The sequence below is a fragment of the Bos taurus genome, chromosome 12 (genome assembly GCF_002263795.3).
Source record: "Bos taurus isolate L1 Dominette 01449 registration number 42190680 breed Hereford chromosome 12, ARS-UCD2.0, whole genome shotgun sequence".
In the NCBI taxonomy this organism is placed as follows: Eukaryota; Metazoa; Chordata; class Mammalia; order Artiodactyla; family Bovidae; genus Bos; species Bos taurus.
Window position 1 is genome coordinate 72,014,133 of NC_037339.1, and position 20,572 is coordinate 72,034,704.

The 20,572-nt window shown below is 39.3% G+C and overlaps 1 protein-coding gene across 1 annotated transcript in view; it reads right to left on the reverse strand.

Annotated features, from left to right (window-relative positions):
• Positions 1 to 20,572, reverse strand: part of LOC100337076 (ATP-binding cassette sub-family C member 4) — a 166,644-nt gene that overhangs the window by 41,046 nt on the left and 105,026 nt on the right. The window contains exons 21-22 of the mRNA XM_025000154.2: positions 6,356 to 6,506; positions 629 to 748 (exon numbers count right to left, since the gene is read on the reverse strand). Coding sequence (XP_024855922.1) covers positions 629 to 748; positions 6,356 to 6,506 — 271 coding nt within the window. The remainder of the gene's footprint in view (positions 1 to 628; positions 749 to 6,355; positions 6,507 to 20,572) is intronic.

Here is a 20,572-nt window from a genome sequence, read left to right on the forward strand (position 1 = left end):
TATAGATGAGGCAGGATTTTATAGACCTAGAGTATATTCTGAAATCACTATCTAGGGAAAATATTTCACTGACACACACAAAAATTATTTCTTTGTATCAAGTGGGCAACAAATCAGGAAACCATTTTCCTCAATCATGCCTGCCACTCTGCATGCTCTAAAAATAAAGTTGGCAAACTAGAGTCTGGGGCCAGGAATAATCCACCATGTGGTTCTGAAAATAAAGTTCTATTGGAACACAGCTAGGGCCATTTGCTGTCTTTGTGCTACAACATGAAAGGTGAGTCGTTGCAACAGAGATAGCACAGCACACAAAGTCTACCATGTTTACTATCTGGCTCTCCACAAAAATACGTTCATTGACTGCTGTCCTAAAGGGACAAAACCACAGGACGTGGTGACAATTGGACAATACAAGGCCATAAGGGGGAAAAGTAGGGGTGTGACAGGGGAATAGAGGAGCACAGAGAGGATGCTGAGAGGAAGGGGTGGGGGAGGTAGGTGTGCAGAGGGGGACGTGGGGCAGCATAGAGAGAGGTGCAGGCCAGCAAGACCACCTGAGAGGGGGGTCAGGCCTCAGAAGACAGCACATCCCATCCTTAGAAATCATCTCCAGAAACTTACAGACCTGAGTGTAAATCCTGGTGTGCATCAAACACTTCCTGAAACCTCTGTTCAGCTTTGTACGCCCGGATGCTCCACAGTCCTTGAAGAGATGATGCTAAGTGGGAAAATACCGGGCTCCGAGCTGGGGAAGACACATAACAGAGAAAGTCAGGGAGGCTCTATGCAAGAAAACCCACTGCCTCCCAGGCTCTGTGGTCACACATCCTGCCAAAAGGCACACCTGGGGCTTCCTGGCGGGCTGCCTTGGGGAGGAAAAATGGCATCATTTCTCAAGAGGTTTCTCTATGAGAACCCTCAAACTCTTGCTTAAAGCAAGCTTCACTTTAACAACCTGGAAATCAAAGATATGTTTTGAAAACATATTGGACCACATTCAAACTGGAACTAGATTTAGATAATAAAATTCTTTGCTAACTCATTCAGTAAGGTTCTCCTCAAATAAGGCCTCCCTCCTTATTCTTCCCTGATATCCCTCTGGGTGGAAATTACTGTTCATGAATGTTTGAGTTAGTGGAATTTTAAAATTTAATTCTCTGTGAGAGTACTCACGACCCTGAATTTTGATGAGCTACCTGCGTGCTGTCTCCACTTCAGATGAGTAGCCTAAGGGCTGGGATAGTCAGTACATCCCCAACCTCAGACGAGAGCCAGACCCAGTACAGGGTGAGATGAGTAAGGGGAATGGAAAGTCTGCAGCCTCCCCCGTCCTGGGCCTCTCCCTGCACCTGCGCCAGGAGCCTCTGTGTGGGTCATGGAGCACCCGGTGCTGCACCGCCCTTGTGCCCACAGGACCCAGCAGACAAGGAGCCTTTGAACAGCCTTGACTTCCATTCCAGGAACCAACTGCCTGCTGGACACCTATCCTGGTGTTTGGAGGTCACTGTGGCTGTGACAGTCATAATCACCCTTTTAGAATCGGACAGTGGCCTTAGTGGCTATTCTCTTGAATGATTTCATGTGGGTTTGGGGTCTGGTGTCATATCACTGGTCATCCATTTCCTTCCATCTTCTCTAAGAGCACACTGACCGTGAGTACCAGGGTCAGGCTCCTGCATGTCAGGGAACAGGTGGGCTGCAGGCTGCCAGGAAGGGAGGACCCCTTATGGTCTCATTCCCACTGTGGACAAGGCTGTGACCTGCTGTTGTCAGGGTCAGATAGTGAGCCTGTGACTTCTGTCCTGGATGAGTGATAGATAACTTGTGCTTTATCAGCAGGAAATACTGACTTCACTTTGTTACCTGTGTATCTCCTAGAGAAGACCTGTTAGTAAAACCTGGATGTTTAGGGGAAGTGAACATCATTTATCTTATAGGAGGCTACAGAGATTTTATAAAATGATGGGAAAAAAGAATCAAGGGCAAATCTCCAAATTATTTTCAAGTCCTCGCTCCTTAGCCAGCATCTTAATGCCTGTGTGGGTGTCGGTTCAGCCACTACTGACAGGCACACAGGCACTGCAGGTGTGTGTCGGGGCCGGGCTGGGGTACAGACAGGCAAAGACACAGAACCTCTTCTTCCGCTTAGTGTCACTGGTTCTACCAACAAGGAAGGAACAGGCTTCTTCCTGTGAGACACTGGGGCTCAGAGGGGGTGGGAAGCCCTGGGCTGGGGAAGGACAGCCTAGGCTGGGGGCCAGCTGACCATCCACTCAGCCCTGGGGCTACTTCCTGACTGGGACATCTGACCAGGAACCCTAACTGTTAGAGGCCCTCAGCTGTAATATTCCTTAAAAGATAAAACCTTATTTGAACCAGGACTTGATCTAACATTTCCTCTTGAATCTAACTCAGGCAAAGAGCCTAAAGTGATTTTCTGGTGCTTCTGACTGTCCAAGGGCATGTCTGTTGTACTACTTCAGCATCCACACTATTCTGCCTCTTTATTCTATTGAGTGACCCTCGATTTTTATTTATTTTAGCTTCCTTTAACTTTATACATTAAAGACAGCAACACGAACACAGACTAAGCTCCTTGTCCAGATAAGAAGGACTGGGAGCTCTGTTCAGACTTTTCTGAACCCCCAGCAGGTGTCCAACCAGACCCCAGAAAATCAGTCCATCTGGACACATGGTGCTCACAGGGATGATGCAGGTGATTTCCGGGGCCAGTGTACTGATGCAGAGAACCCAGTTTCAGAGAGTGCAGAACACTCACCAGAACCACACTTTCATTCCCAGAGCAAACATTGTGACATCAACACTATTCATCACAGACAAAGCTTCTGAGGAGGAAGTAGACGTGCCTGTTCACACAGGAAGAGTCCTGGAATGAACTAGTCAGCGTGGCCTCCCTCACCTGCTTCCCTCATCAGGAGATCAAAGTGCAGCTGACTCTCTCCAGCAGGGATGGAGGGTGGGGTTGACTTTAGAAACCAAGTATCATCTCAGCCTTGAACCCCAGGGAAGCCAAACACCCCATCACCTACCTCACCTCATACCCAAAAGTTACAGTGAGCCAGAGGGAATGCTGACCTGTGAAAAACCATCCTGCTTATTTAAAATCCCACTAGGGCTAAGCAGGAAGCCAGGATGAGTTAAACAGAGGATCTGCAAAGAAAATTAACTAGTACAGGGAAGAGAGAATGTGAAGGCTCTGGTCTTGTCTTGCCCAATGTAACATCCTCTTTTCCCAGAAGCACTGAGCTCACTGTCCTGAAGCAGATTAGGTCACAGCCATGGCATCAGTCCACAGTCACAGACACGTGTAATCTTACTATTTACATGACTGACGGCTGTGTTTTCCACAACCTTGGGAATACTTGGGGACACACCCCACAAGGACTGCTGATCTTCCCTGGCAGGGGAACTGCATGCAAGGACCCAGGGCTGACTTTCTTGTTGCAGGTCATCATTCAGGCTTCCTGAGACCTGCTAGTTGTTACTATGTTCCTAATTGCCTAATGTTCAAGCCTCTATGCCTTTGGAAATGGCCAGCAAGTACTTTATAAGCACTCACTCAAGAAATCCTCATAAGGACCCCGAGACTGAAGGACTAAGAGCACTCACTGTTCAGTGGTGAGCTGGGTGTCAGACACAACTCTGTCTTATTCCCAAGGCTGTGTTTTTAGTTACAGCTGCACTGTCTCAGAAGGAGAAGGGTTAAGGATGTCCATGTGTGACTAAATGCATTTTTCTCCAGACTTTGCTATTTATGTTCAGAAAACTTCAAAATCTTACTCAACTAATATCCAACAGTCTTAGACATGACTGCACATCTTACTAAATACCTTCAGTTGAACAAAGTCCCTGGGAATCTGGCATGAGAACCCCTTAAAATAGCAGACTTGAGGAGTCATGGTCTGGATATATGTGACACACGTGCTAACCCTTCCCTAGTGATGACCACGGCAGACATTGCCAGTTGATCACAGAACCTTTTCAGACAGAATTTGGATATGGCTTCATCATTCAGGCACTGCCAAATGGATAGAGTTGGCTAGAGAAAGGCAGCCAAGCATCATTTAGTTTTATGTACCTCTCCATGACTTATCATTGCTGTGCTTACTTTTGTAAAAATGTGCAAAAAAAAAAAAAATTATAATCAGCTGTAGATGTGTCATTCAGATGACAAAAATTAACCTGTTTTCAGAGGCAGCTAGGCACTTCAATCTGAAAATAAACCTCAAGATGCCAGTAGTCCTTCAGAGCACAAGGATAAAGCAAGCTTATGCAACTGAAGAAAGCAATAGGGTGTCTTTCTTTTTGCTGGTGCCTTAGCAGTGACTTTTTTACTATCAGTTACTATTTAGAGAAAACAGTGGCAGTATTTATGACACAGACCCATCACCTAAAGAGAAAATTTAAATAGCTCTAATCAACTGGCCACCATATTTGGTTATCTGGGGTGTGGAGGAAAGAGTACTTGGGTTGGGTTGAATTTATTGTCTAACATTGTGGCAGCCTGTTAGGCTGCAACAAACGCCAATATTCACAGGGATAGGGCCAAAATTCTCAGACTCTCCAGATCAAACACTGAGAAAATCCTGTACTGGTTCTTGAAAAAGGCTCAGGAGGTACCCTTCCTTCCATTTCCATATGAAAGGAAGTGCCCATTCTCCAGGCATAAATCTCAGTCACATGTTCCTTCTGGGACAATCCCTCTTTGAATGTACCAGAGACCTGCTTTGCAACAAGACTGTTGAATGACTCAGTTTCATGGGTGGCCTCAGATCATAAAACTGGATGGAGCTCATCATTTCCTCTTCTGCCTCCCCAGGTCCTACCAAGTCACATGAGCAGGACGTCACACACACCTGGACTCAACTGCTCCCCATCCATCTAAACACTTCATAAGACCAGGTCTCATGGGAGGTCAGCTGGTTCTCTTGAACAGTGAAATTTTTATAGCTTTTATAAAAATGACACTATCCTTTATGCAAATACTTAGGATAAATGTCTCTCAATAGTTTATTATTAAAAAAATATGCAAACGGTATAACCCAAAACTCCTTTATCTTGATGAATTTAGAGATTTTCCCCATTTAGTAAACACAAAAAACCATGGGATCAATATGCTTGTCTTTTTGGCTTGTTTTCCACAAAGTTAAGTTAGTGTGAATTTGCAATAACTATTTATCTTTGGAATTTCTGATACAAACATCTTTCCTTGCTTTTTGGCTACTATCCTTTTATACATTTTTGAAAAGATATGTAGCAATTCTACTTTCCTTATGATTTTTTGTTTTAATATTGATGAAATATGTTTATGAATTAATAGTGAGATAATCTCTGAATTATTTCATCCTCTATGATTACCTGCATAATGGAATAATTAATCATAAAATGTGTTCCCCATTATTCTAAAATGCACTGGGATGACCCAGAGGGATGGTATGGGGAGGGAGGAGGGAGGGGGGTTCAGGATGGGGAACATGTGTACACCCATGGCAGATGCATGGCAAACCATGCATCCGTGATGTATGGCAAAACCAATACAATATTGTAAAGTAAAAAAAAAATAATAATAATAATAAAAAATAAATAAATAAATAAGAAAAAATAAAATAAAACTTGAATGGAAAAATAGACTATATGCATACTAAATGGATCTCTTTCCTGTGTCCTCCTAAGGGGATTATTTTCAGCCATCTATTTAAATGAACAACTTTGGGAAAGGGAGACCAGAAACTGTGGCATCACCCCAAATACTGGCGATGATAAAGAGCAAATCCAAAAAATAACAGGGCTTATCTTTGCAAAGCATTTAACAACTGAAGTTTATTTGCCATCTTTGGAGTATATGAGAGAAAGTATTTTTCAGATATATCACCTCTAACATGGAAGTGTATTTCCTGATGCCTCTTTTTCTTTGCATGAGCTTTTTCTTTCTTTGTAATTTCCAGTAACTTCAGGGAGAAAAAAATCTCATAGTTTCCTTCTACATTAGGTTCTAATATGATGAAACATTTTATTTTTTTGAAAAGTGTTTATGGAGTTCCTGCTTTGTGTTAGGAAGCATGTCATGAACTAAACAAAAACAGTCTCAATCCTCGTGGTACTCATATTCATACTTACTGTGTTAAAATGAAAAGCTTGCAGCTGACCTGCCACCAGATCCATTTGCCTAAGGTCCACATGACTCTCGGGAGCCATAATATTTAATTACCTAATGTTAACTTAGTGAAAAATTCTGGAAGACAGTATGCAGAATTTCAGGGGTCTGGTTAATTATGTCATGAACAGAATTCAGCCTTCACTGCCATCCCAACCTGAGAGCCCTGGCACTCACTTGTACATTCCAGGCGTTTGATATCTCCATACGTCCATAAGAAATATATCCGAAGGAGGAAGAAAATGATGCTAAGGGGAATCACGGGTATTGCAATCCAAGGAATCACACCTACCATCACACCTGCGACACCAGTCATCAATATAAACATCTGAAATAGAGAAGATAGGTACAGAGGCCTCCTTATCAAGGATTCTTTTCAAAGATAAACTTGATTGTTTTGCTGAGATTCAACTCCTTTATTCAAAAGATTTGTTGGAAAGGCAGGAAATGCTTTACCATCCAAAGAAATACAATTATAGGTGGTCATTACAATATTTATTGCATGTGTCAAACACTCTGATAAGAACTTTCTGGGTATTAGCTCTTATGATACACTCAGTAAACTGATGAGGCGGGTATTACTATTTTTAACAGATAAGAATATTTGAGTAAGACTTGAATCCAAAACTATCCAAAGTAAGTAAGTGTTAGTAGAGGGATGAGTGAGCAGGCATCACAGGTGAGGAATCCAGAAGCGTCAGCTATGCATGTGGAGAGAAAGATGTAGTTAATTACACATCCAGTGTCCAGAAAACTAGGACAAAATTAAATGTTGAACATTGGAAACAGAAATTCTTCTTTCTTTCTCAGTTTTCTAACCATAGTCAACATTTACTAAGTGCTGACTGTGTACAAGCTGTACATTCAGTATTTCACATGTATTAACGTCTCACAACCAGCCCTATCTAGTAATAGTACTATTTCATTTTACAGATGGAAACACTGAAGCACAGGGATAGAAAAAGCAACTTGACGGAGACAACAAAGCATAACTCACAGAGCTGGGGAGCCCAATTTTATGACACATTTAAGCCTGCTCTCAACATATAATATCCAATCCACAGTGAGGGTGGCTATAGTATGACCAACAAGTAGAAGTAAAACTCTTAGAAAAAGTCCAAGAAGTTTTTTTGTTTTGTTTTAGCTTAAATACTCTGGTCCCTTTTTGCTCAAAATTTGTTTTTGAAACTTTATGACACATTTAAGCTTGCTCTCAACATACAACCAACTTTCTATCATTATGCTAAGTATTTAAAATGTTTATTTCAAAGGCTAATGATTATAACAACAACAGACAACAACAGGTACTTACTATATGCAAGGCACGGTGCTAAGAGGTCTATGAACATTCATTTAATAATCACATCATCCCCTGAGGTAATTTTATCTTGGAAAATGATCTTGGCCTAAAAAGATAGCAGGTAGAATAGAACCAGGCTTTCCCAGTGGCTCAGTGGTAAAGAATATACTTGCAGTGTAGGAGACACAGGAGACACGAGTTCAATCCCTGTGTTGGGTAGATTCCTGGAGAAGGGCATGTCAACCCACTCCAGTATTCTTGCCTAGAGAATCCCAGAGGAGCCTAGAGGGCTATAGTCCACAAAGTTACAAAGAGTCAGACATGACTGAAGTGACTTAGCTCACATGCACACAGTACAGAAAATCAAGGCATTGTTTGATACTAATTTAAGTTTCATCTTTATCAGGAAAAGTATGATATTATGGTATAAAGCTTTAGGTGGTAGAAATGTAATAAAAATTAGTGTCTGTCTGCTATGGAAGTGGGGTGGGGTGGTAGAGATGTGCAGATTCACACAGCCTGGGCCAAGGCCTCTGAAGTTTACAATCTCAGATGGATACAAATCCATGATGATCTGTACAAGGCACGGAGTGCTGGAGCAACAGGCAGAATACATGAATACTTTTTAGAGGAGTCTAAGAGACTGATGACTGAATTTCACAGGCTGGTTTAACAAACAAAATGAGTGGCGTGAATAATTTGCAGGTAATAATCACAGTTGATAAAAATTTTGAGCAAAAAGGAGCCAGAGTTTTGAGCAAAAAAAAAAAGCCTTTCTCTAAGAGTTTTATTTCTACCTGTCGGTCATACTATAGCCACCCTCACTGTGGATTGGATATTATATTATAAAAACACATATATACATACCATGTATGGGTTTACATTTGTATGTATCTATGTATATAAATTTCTGAATCTTTTGTTGTCAGCTGTCTCAAACTATTTAAGTTGGTAGAAGACACACATAGTAGACAGGAAAAAGCCAACATCTGAAGAAGGAAACAAAAGATTCTGGTATGAAATAAACATCCCTTCCCCGAAGCCAACCTCATTTCTTCCTTCCATATTCCCAGGAATTCCAAGGAGCCTAATCCAAGCTACACACACAATTCCCACCCTATGACTGGATTTCAGGCCAATCTGATGACTCACCTCACCATGGCCAGTGTTTCTGTACTTCTGTCACACTACGACAGAGACCATGACGTGTGCACACCAAGAAGAATGTTGACCTAGAAGCAAGTGACTCAAGTCCTGATGCCCCAAGATACAGGGGAATCATGTTGATATGTTTGTAACCTATTAGGTTATATGTTTGTAACCTATTACCAGTTGGGAAATTTCACCCAAAGTCAATGAAGCCACATGAACAAATACAAAAAATTATTGGATGAAATCTTTCACTTGAGAGTACATGGTGATTTTTCACAGTTCAGGATAATTCTTTAGTTTGCAGAGAATGACAACAGTCTGGTTAGAATATCAGATCACTAAGGCAGAGGGCCCACCACCACCACCTATGGAAGGAAGTCTAATGAGCACCTCTCTTCCTCAAGAAAGATGCTGTCCTGTGAGCAGCTATTTCTGAGAAACCACACTGGTCTCTAAATGAACTGTTCGTGAAGTATATATAAAAACAGTAAAGAAAAGAAAAAGAAAATATTGCTTGTTTAAAAACCTGATCAATCAAAAAAATTGAAAAATAAGACAGTTTATTGTTAGAGGCCACAACAGCAAGTTTTTGCATAAGACAAGAAATTCCACACTTATCTCGATCTCACAAAGAAATGATGGTTACCTCCACTCTCCCAAATACCAATAATGGACAACATTTTAAGAGGCTTGCCATGTACGCCACCTCACAAGCATTTCACAGGCATTATTTAATCTCATTCTCACATCAATATGAATAGGAGAGATTATCCTCTCTATTTACAAAGCAGGAAACAGATGCTCAGAGAAGTTTATTGACTTGTCCAAAGAAGGTGCTTTTGACCCCAAACCTCTTCTTTTAATTCCTGCTTGGTACTGTATCACATAGAGAAGCAAAATTTATATTTAAAAAGCTAACATCTAGAGAATTCCTGGGTGTCCAGTGGTTAGGACTCAGCACTTTTTCTGCCATGGACCTGGATTCAATCCCTGTTCAGAGAACTAAGATCCCATAAACCATGACATATGGCCCCCTCAAAATTAACATATAAATATACTCTCTTGTTATATATTTTCCCTTCTGTCTGCATATTCTAATTTTATTGGGTTTCCTGGGATCAGATCTGGTCTCTCCCAAGTGAGGATCCAGTCCTAGATTCCCAGTTAATCAGGGAATAACAGCCTACTCAGCTCATAGAGCACTGATAGCTCTTAAAGTGAAAATGAAAGTTGCTCAGTTAAGTCCGACTCTTTGCAACCCCATGAACTATAGAGTTCATGGAATTCTCATGGGCAGAATACTGGAGTGGGTAATCATTCCCTTCTCCAGGGGATCTTCTCAATCCAGAGATCAAACCCAGGTCTCCTGCATTGCAGGTGGATTCTTTACCAGTTGAGCCACCAGGAAAGCCTGAAAGCTCTTAAAAGTGCTCACTAATAGAACATACTAACATATGTTAATTTAAGAATCATTCTTTAAATAAAAAAAAGAAAATTTCATAAGAAAGATGAGTTCTAAGCCCCAAAAGCAAGATGACTTGGAAAAAAATAAAATTTAATAAATACATAAACCCTAAGGACAGAAAATGAGGCTCAAGAGCTTAAATGTTTAACATCTGTATGGTGTTTAACATCTGTATGGTGTTTAGCATCAAGATGGTGGTAAAAACATTAAAATTTCACCAGGAAGTCTTGACTGCAGAATTAACACTGTATTGCAGTACTGCAGATTTTAACATACTCCTTTCACAAGCACAGTTTGAAATATAAGAACCTATTTACCTCCTGTGCATTTAATTTACAAATTGCTTACAGTCCTGTAGAAATTCCTAGGTATCTACTACATGTTACTTTAAACTTCATACTAAGGGATTCTGTTCTTGATAGTCTCTGTGAAGCTTGTGCCAAAGAACATGTTATCATTAAACAAGAGTAAAAATTTGCTTTTCTTATTTTATGCAAATAAATATTCCATCCATACTTTTGGTTCACTCCATCCAACCAATCCATCCTAAAGGAGATCAGTCCTGGGTGTTCATTGGAGGGACTGATGCTGAAGTTGAAACTTCAATACTTTGGCCACCTGATGCAGAGAGCTGACTAATTTGAGAGATCCTGATACTGGGAAAGATTGAGGGCAGGAGGAGAAGGGGACAACAGAGTACGAGATAGTTGGATGGCATCACAGACACAATGGACATGGATTTGGGTGGACTGTGGGAGTTGGTAATGAACAGGGAAGCATGGCATGCTGCGGTTCATGGTGTCACAAAGAGTTGGATACGACTGAGTGACTGAATTGAACTGAACTGAATTATTATGTGAATTATCTCTTGCTTGTTCTTATATTAGGCAAAATGTGAGTGCTCAGTCACTCAGTCCAGTCATGTCTGGCTTTTTGCGACCTCATGGACTGTAGCCTGCCAGGCTCCTCTGTCCATGGGGATTCTCCAGGCAAGAATACTGGAGTGGATTGCCATGCCCTACTCCAGGGGATCTTCCCAACCCAGGGATCGAACCCAGATCTCCCACATTGCAAGTGGATTTTTTATAGTCTGAGCCACCAGCCCAGGCAAAATGTGAAATATATACTTAATCATAAAGCCATTAATCAGTAAGCAGTAGTTTTATTATATGTTTACAGTATTAAAAAATAAAATCAGGATAATTAAGATTGCTAACATCTCAAAAGAATTTCTGAACTTTTAATTCTGTATCAGACTCTTAAGAATTCTGTTTCAAGCTATGGTAAGTACAAATCATCCAGATAGCATTAAACTATTACTGATTTTGCAAAATATATAATTTAAGTGTAATAAACAAAGTAAGATTCACTTCTTGGCAAGAAAACAAGGCAAGATTTCCTTGTTATTTAGAGAGGAAAAAAATGATGACTAGTTTTTGATCTGTAAGCTGTTTGCTGATGTGGGTGTAGGACAAATTCTTCTACCTATTTACTCTGGAAACATGAAATTAAAAATAATCTCTCAATGAAATGGCAATCACTGTGCTACTACCCAGAGAAGGTGATAGCACCCCACTCCAGTACTCTTGCCTGGAAAATCCCAGGGACGGAGGAGCCTGGTAGGCTGCAGTCCTTGGGGTTGCTAAGAGTCGAACACTACTGAGTGACTTCACTTTCACTTTTCACTTTCATGCATTGGAGAAGGAAATGGCAACCCACTCCAGTGTTCTTGCCTGGAGAATCCCAGGGATGGGGGAGCCTGGTGGGCTGGCGTCTCTGGGGTCGAACAGAGTCGGACACAACTGAAGTGACTTAGCAGCAGCAGCAGGAGCAGCAGCAGCAGCAGCAGCAGTGCTACTACCTAACACAAGACTTTTGTGGAGTCGGTAAAATCTTGATTAGACTACATGAAAAGATTAAGAAAGAAAATGTACTTCATATTAAACAATACTCACTACCCTTCCATTACAGGAGAAATAGAAACAAAGGGAAAACATGGAAGGCTTTTAAATGTAAGCTCCTAAGCTTAATACCTTGGTTGGTAAAGTAATGCCTCTGCTTTTTAATATGCTGTCTAGGTTGGTCATAGCTTTTCTCCCAAGGAGCAAGCGTCTTCTAATTTCCTGGCTGCAGTTACCATCTGCAGTGATTTTAGAGGCCCCCAAAATAAAGTCTGACTCTGTTCCCACTGTTTCCCCATATATTTCCCATGAAGTGATGGGACCAGATGCCATGATCTTAGTTTTCTGAATGTTGAGCCTTAAGCCAACTTTTTCACTCTCCTATTTCACTTTCATCAAGAAGCTTTTTAGTTCTTCTTCACTTTCTGCCATAAGGGTGGTGTCATCTGCGTATCTGAGGTTATTGATATTTCTCCTGGCAATCTTAATTCCAGCTTGTGCTTCATCCAGCCTGGAATTTTGCATGATGTACTCTGCATAATAGTTAAATAAACAGGGTGACAATATACAGCCTTGATGTATTCCTTAACGGTTTGGAACCAGTTTGTTGTTCCATGTCCAGTTCTAACCATTGCTTTTTGACCTGCACACAGATTTCTCAGGAGGCAGGTCAGGTGGTCTGGCATTCCCATCTCTTGAAGAATTTTCTACAGTTTGTTGTGATCCACACAGTCATAGGCTTTGGCATAGTCAATAAAGTAAAAGTAGATGTTTTTCTGGAACTCTCTTGCTTTTTTGATGATCCAGCAGATGTTGGCAATTTGATCTCTGGTTCCTCTGCCTTTTCTAAAACCAGCTTGAACATCTGGGATTTCATGGTTCATGTATTGTTGAAGACTTGCTTGGACAATTTTGAGCAATACTTTGCTAGCATGTGAGTTGAGTGAAATTGTGTGGTAGTTTGAACATTGTTTGGCATTGCCTTTCTTTGGGATTGGAATGAAAACTGACCTTTCCATTCCTGTGGCCACTGCTGAGTTTCCCAAATTTGCTGGCATTTTTAGTGTAGAACTTTCACAGCATCACCTTTAAGGATTTGAAATAGCTCACTGGAATTCCATCACCTCCACTAGCTTTGTTTGTAGTGATGCTTTCTAAGGCCCACTTGACTTCACATTCCAGGATGTCTGGCTCTTGGTGAGTGATCACACCATGGTGGTTATCTGGGTCATGAAGATCTTTTCTGTATAGTTCTTCTGTGAATTCTTGCCACCTCTTCTTAATATCTTCTGCTTCTGCTAGGTCTGTAATATTTCTGTCCTTTATTGTGCTCATCTTTACATGAAAATTTCCCTTGGTATCTCTAATTTTCTTGAAGAGATCTCTAGTCTTTCCCATTCTATTGTTTTCCTCTATTTCTTTGCATTGTTCACTAAGGAAGGCTTTCTTGTCTCTCCTTGCTATTTTTTGGAAGTCTGTATTCAACTTGGTATATGTCTCATTTTCTCCTTTGCCTTTATCTTCTCTTTTTTTCTCAGCTACTTGTAAGCCCTCCTCAGACAACCATTTTCCCATTTTGCATTTCATTTTCTTGGAGATGGTCTTGATCACCGCCTCTTGTACAATGTCATGAACCTCCATTCACAGTTCTTCAGGGACTCTGTCTATCAGATCTAATCCCTTGAATCTATTTGTCGCTTCTACTGTATAATCATAAGGGATTTGATTTAGGTCATATCTGAATGGTCTAGTGGTTTTCCATACTTTCTCTGTCTAGTCAAAGCTATGATTTTTCTAGTATTCATGTAGGGTTGTAAGAGTTGGACAATAAGAAAGCTGAGTGCTGAAGAATTGATGCTTTTGAACTGTGGTGTTGGAGAAGACTCTTGAAAGTCCCTTGGTCTGCAAGGAGATCAAACCAATCAGTCCTAAATGAAATCAATCCTGAATATTCATTGGAAGGACTGATGCTGAAGCTGAAACTCCAGTACTTTGGCCACCTGATGTGAAGAACCAACTCATTGGAAAAGACCCTGATGCTGGGTAGGATTGAAGGTGGGAGGAGAAGGGGACAACAGAGGATGAGATGGTTGAATGGCATCACTGACGCAATGGATATGCATTTGAGTAGGCTCCAGGAGTTGGTGATTGACACAGAAGCCTGGTGTGCTGCAGTCCATGGGGTCTCAAAGAGTCGGTCATGACTGAGTGACTGAACTGAACTGAAACTTAATGCCAGCCTCGGGTTATTACTGATTCTGCATGTAAGCAGATATGGTACTGTGCATATCTCAGGAGGTTCAGAGATCAGCTCTGGATCCAAGATCCCTCCTTTATCACCTCTGTTTGCTCTGACCTCACCCAACTCAGTTAACTATGTTAAGTCAGAACACTACAGAACACTGGGGTATCATATGTCTATGATGGGATTTATACAAACATAGGAACCCTAAGACTCAGTTCAATTCAGTTCAGTTCAGTCACTCAGTCGTGTCCGATTCTTTGCAACCCCATGAATTGCAGCACGCCAGGCCATCACCAACTCCCGGAGTTCACTCAAACTCATGTCCATTGAGTTGGTGATGCCACCCAGCCATCTCATTCTCTGTCGTCCCCTTCTCCTCCTGCCTCCAATCCCTCCCAGCATCAGAGTCTTTTCCAATGAGTCAACTCTTCACATGAGGTGGCCAAAGTATTGGAGTTTCAGCTTCAGCATCAGTCCTTCCAAAGAACACCCAGGACTGATATCCTTTAGAATGGACTGGTTGGATCTCCTTGCAGTCCAAGGGACTCTCAAGAATCTTCTCCAACACCACAGTTCAAAAGCATCAATTCTTTGGCACTCAGCATTCCTCACAGTCCAACTTTCACATCCATACATGACCACTGGAAAAACCATAGCCTTGACTAGATGGACCTTGGTTGGCAAAGTAATATCTCTGCTTTTGAATATGCTATCTAGGATGGTCATAACTTTCCTTCCAAGGAGTAAGCATCTTTTAATTTCATGGCTGCAGTCACCATCTGCAGTGATTTTGGAGCCTAGAAAAATAAAGTCTGACACTGTTTCCACATCTATTTGCCATGAAGTGATGGAACTAGATGCCATTATCTTAGTTTCCTGAATGTTGACTAAGCTTCTGTAAACCCACCCTTTCCTTGGGATACACTAATCATACTCTTCATCCCTCATTTGGCTGCCTTGTATCTTTTCACAACCATACCAGCCCTGGGATCTGAGTATCCTTCAATTTGCTCCCATGAGAGTCACAGCTAACTCCACTGAAAAATGAATGGTGGTGCCTGGTTTATAATTTGTTAACCAACTCAACAGAAAGCATTAGGGAAACATGGTACACTTCTTCCTTCATGTTCAGCATAACTCATTGATCAATAGTTTTCTTTCTACCTTTTGTCAGGGTTCAAGCTCATTACAAAATTCAAAACTGGAGTCTATCTATTTGCTACTTTAAAAAGGCACACCTGAAAAATAATAGCATTTAAATGTGGAGATAAAACATTGAAAAAGGTTCCCCATAAAAACACTAAGCAAAAGAAAGCTGTAGTACTATCTACACCACTGTGAACATGAAGTAAGGTAGGATTCTTAGAAATAAAGGGAAATATTTAATGAGAATAGAGGGTCAATTTATCCAGAAGATCATTTTAAAAACTACATTTATATAAAATTTTAATAACATAGTGCCAAAATATAAAAATGAAAATCTGACAGAAGTCAGGAGAAATAGTCTATTCAATACTTCAATACTCACAGTGTGATATTTAAACTGATAAAACAAGAAGATAAAATAAAGAGGGATATAGAATGTATTAAAAACATGATTAGTAAAAGTGACTGAATTAAATACACAATACTGCAGTCAATAACTACATAAAACATTATCTTCAATTACATATGTGCTATACTAGGGGAAGAATCAATAAACTTCAAGGGACATAAACTGTATACAACATATTCTAACTTACATACATTTAACTAGAAATCAGTAACAAAAAGGTAACTAGAAAATCAATAAATGTTTGAGGCTAAATAACACACCTGAAAATATTGCCTTATTAAAAATTACAATAAAATTAGAAAGCATTTGACATAAAAGGAAATGAAAATCCACTAACATTCAAATCTGAAGCTTCAAACTAAAATTATGCTTGGCAGTAAACTTACGGTTTAAGCACTTTTTAAAAGGCTACAGAGAATATATGGGAAATCTCTGTATTTTCCTCTTAATTTTGTTGAGTTAAAGTCAAGAGTTTTAAGATACATTTTCTAATTAAAAAAAAAAAAAAAAACAAAAAAAAAACCAGAATATAACACCCGGCATATTAAACTAAAGTATGTATAAGAATGGAAATAGGAGAAAAGCAAACATGAATGAAACAGAAGATGAACTTCTAAGCAGAAAAACCAACAAAACAAGTTCTAAATCCACAGGGCCAGCTGTTACAAAGGATAGGTGAAACTTCTGGCTAGGAGTTGATGCTGTTCTCCACAGGCAGAATATCTTTTTCTCAAAGGAAGCTTTAGCTTTTAAGGCCTTTCAGCTGATTGAATTGTGCCTACCAGACTATCTAGGATAATTCTCCTTACTTAAAATCAACTGATTATAGACTTTAATCAAATCTACAAAATACCTACAGAACAACACCTAGATCACCTTTTGATTGAGTAACTGGGGAATGCAGTCTGGCCAAGCTGACAAATAAAATTGACCTTTACAAAATATAAACCTTTCCTATGTCTTTTTAAGAGGCCTGCATAATTCTGATACCAAAAGCTGATAAAAACATTTTAACAAAAGCAAATTACATACCAATATCCTTCAAGAACAACAGATACAAAAATTCTTGACAGAATATTAATGAATTACACACAATGATACATAAAAAAATAAAAAGATGCTATACCATGACCAAGCAGAGTTTGCTCCAGGAATGTAAGATTAATCTTCAAATACCAATCACTTAATTCACATTAAAAGAGTAAAGGTGAATAATCATATGATTATCTGAAGATATGTAGAAAAAAATATTTGTCAAAATTTAACATCTATTCTTGATTTTTTTTTAAAGTAAAATTCTTGGCAATTAAGGAATTAATAGAAACATGTTCAATCTGATAACAGATATCTGCTGCTGCTGCTGCTGCTAAGTCGCTTCAGTCATGTCCGACTCTGTGCGACCCTAGAGACGCCCGCCCACCAGGCTCTGCCGTCCCTGGGATTCTCCAAGAAAGAACATTGGAGTGGGTTGCCATTTCCTTCTCCAATGCATGAAAGTGAAAAATGAAAGTGAAGTCACTCAGTCGTGTCCAACTCTTATCGACCCCAAGGACTACAGCCTACCAGGCTCCTCCGTCCATGGGATTTTCCAGGCAAGAGTACTGGAGTTGGGTGCCATTGCCTTCTCTGAACAGATATCTACCTGAAAAAAATGGCAGTTAACATTATTCATAATGAAAAAATGTTGAAAATTTTTTGTCCTAAGAGTACAAGAATGTCTTAGCACTTCTATTCCACAGTGTACTGGAAGTTCTAGCCACAAAAAATAAATATTTGAAATGAAGAAGTAAAACTGTCATTATTTACATTTGACATGATTATTTATGAAAAAAATCCTACAGAATTTAAAAAAACACCAGCACCAACTCCAGAATGCAGAGTGAATTCACAAATAAATCAACTGTATTTCTATAAACTAGCAACAAGCAGTTGAAATGGTATTTAAAAAAATCCAATACTATAATGAAAAAACATCAAATATTCAGGAATAAGTTTAACCAAAGAAGTATAAAATGTCTACACTAAACATTAAAAAACATTTGTAAATTAAAGAAAATCTAGGTAAGCAGAGAAAAAGACTATATCCATAATTGCAGATTCAACATTGTTAAGACTCAGAATCCTCAAATTGATCTAGAGCTAAAAGAAAATGTTAATAAAAATTCCACCATACTTTTATTAAAAATCAATTGAAAGGCTTCTAAAATTTACACAGAAAAGTAAAGAATCTAGAATGATTAAAATAATCTCGACAAAGAAGTACAAAGTTAGAGGACTTCAGCTACTGGATTTCGTGTCTTACCAAAAAGTACAATAACCAAGACTGCAATATTGCTACAAGGATAAACAGATCAGTGGAACAAAGTAAAGTATACAGACACACACCTCTTTACATCGATTCAAAGGATTTTTAACCAAGTGCCAATTTTAATGAATGTGGCTAGAATAACTGGAAAAAAATAAACATCAACCACTAACTATTCTTCCATTCACAAAAAATAATGCAAGATGCATCAATTTCTAAAAAGGGAGAACAATAGGAAAGTATCTTCACCCTCCTAAGGATACCCAAACATTTCTTGGGATACAAAAACATGAACTACAAAAGGAAAAAAAAAATGATACACATTAAACTCCATCAAAATTAAAACTAGATCTCCATTAAAAACATAAAAACATTATCCTCAATGGTGAAAAATTGAAAGCATTTCCCCTAAAGTCAGGAACAAGACAAGGGTGACCACTTTCACTATTACTATTCAACATAGTTTTGGAAGTTTTGGCCACAGCAATCAGAGCAGAAAAAGAAATAAAAGGAATCCAAATTGGTAAAGAAGAAGTAAAACTCTCACTGTTTGCAGATGACATGATCCTCTATATAGAAAATCCTAAAGACTCCACTAGAAAATTACTAGAACTAATCAATGAATATAGTAAAGTTGCAGGATATAAAATCAACAAACAGAAATCCCTTGCATTCCTATACACTAATAATGAGAAAATAGAAAGAGAAATTAAGTAAACAATTCCATTCACCATTGCAACAAAAAGAATAAAATACTTAGGAATATATCGATCTAAAGAAACTAAAGACCTATATATAGAAAACTATAAAACACTGGTGAAAGAAATCAAAGAGGACACTAATAGATGGAGAAATATACCATGTTCATGGATTGGAAGAATCAATGTAGTGAAAATGAGTATACTACCCAAAGCAATCTATAGATTCAATGTAATCCCTATCAAGCTACCAACAGCATTCTTCACAGAGCTAGAACAAATAATTTCACAATTTATATGGAAACACAAAAAACCTTTAATAGCCAAAGCAATCTTGAGAAAGAAGAATGGAACTGGAGGAATCAACCTGCCTGACTTCAGGCTCTACTATAAAGCCACAGTCATCAAGACAGTATGGTACTGGCACAAAGACAGAAATATAGATCAATGGAACATAATAGAAAGCCAAGAGATAAATCCACACACCTATGGACACCTTATCTTTGACAAAGGAGGCAAGAATATACAAGGGAATAAAGACAATCTCTTTAACAAGTGGTGCTGGGAAAACTGGTCAACCACTTGTAACAGAATGAAACCAGAACACTTTCTAACACCACACACAAAAATAAACTCAAAATGGATTAAAGATCTAAATGTAAGACCAGAAACTATAAAACTCCTAGAGGAGAACATAGGCAAAACACTCTCCAACATACATCACAGCAGGATCCTCTATTACCCACCTCCCAGAATATTGGAAATAAAAGCAAAAATAAACAAATGAGACCTAATTAAACTTAAAAGCTTCTGCACAACAAAGGAAACTATAAGCAAGGTGAAAAGACAGCCTTCAGAATGGGAGAAAATAATAGCAAATGAAGCAACTGATAAACACATAATCTCAAAAATATACAAGCAACTCGTACACCTCAATTCCAGAAAAATAAATGACCCAATCAAAAAAATGGGCCAAAGAACTAAATAAACATTTCTCCAAAGAAGACACACTGATGGCTAACAAACACATGAAAAGATGCTCAACATCACTCATTATCAAAGAAATACAAATCAAAACAACAATGAGGTACCATTTCACGCCAGTCAGAATGGCTGCGATCCAAAAGTCTACAAGCAATAAATGCTGGAGAGGGTGTGGAGAAAAAGGAACCCTCTTACACTGTTGGTGGGAATGCAAACTAGTACAGCCACTATGGAGAACAGTGTGGAGATTCCTTAAAAAACTGGAAATAGAGCTGCCTTATGACCCAGCAATCCCACTGCTGGGCATACACACTGAGGAAACCAGAAGGGAAAGAGACACGTGTACCCCAATGTTCATCACAGCACTGTTTATAATAGCCAGGGCTTGGAAGCAACCTAGATGTCCATCAGCAGATGAATGGATAGGAAAGCTGTGGTACATATACATAATGGGGTATTACTCAGCCATTAAAAAGAATACATTTGAATCAGTTCTAATGAGGTGGATGAAACTGGAGCCTATTATACAGAATGAAGTAAGCCAGAAAGAAAAACACCAATACAGTATACTAACGCATATATATGGAATTTAGAAAGATGGTAACAATAACCCTGTATATGAGACAGCAAAAGAGGCACTGATGCATAGAACAGTCTTTTGGACTCTGTGGGAGAGGGAGAGAGTGGGATGATTTGGAAGAATGGCATTGAAACATGTATAATATCATATATGAAACGAGTCATCAGTCCAGGTTCGATGCACGATACTGGATGCTTGGGGCTGGTGCA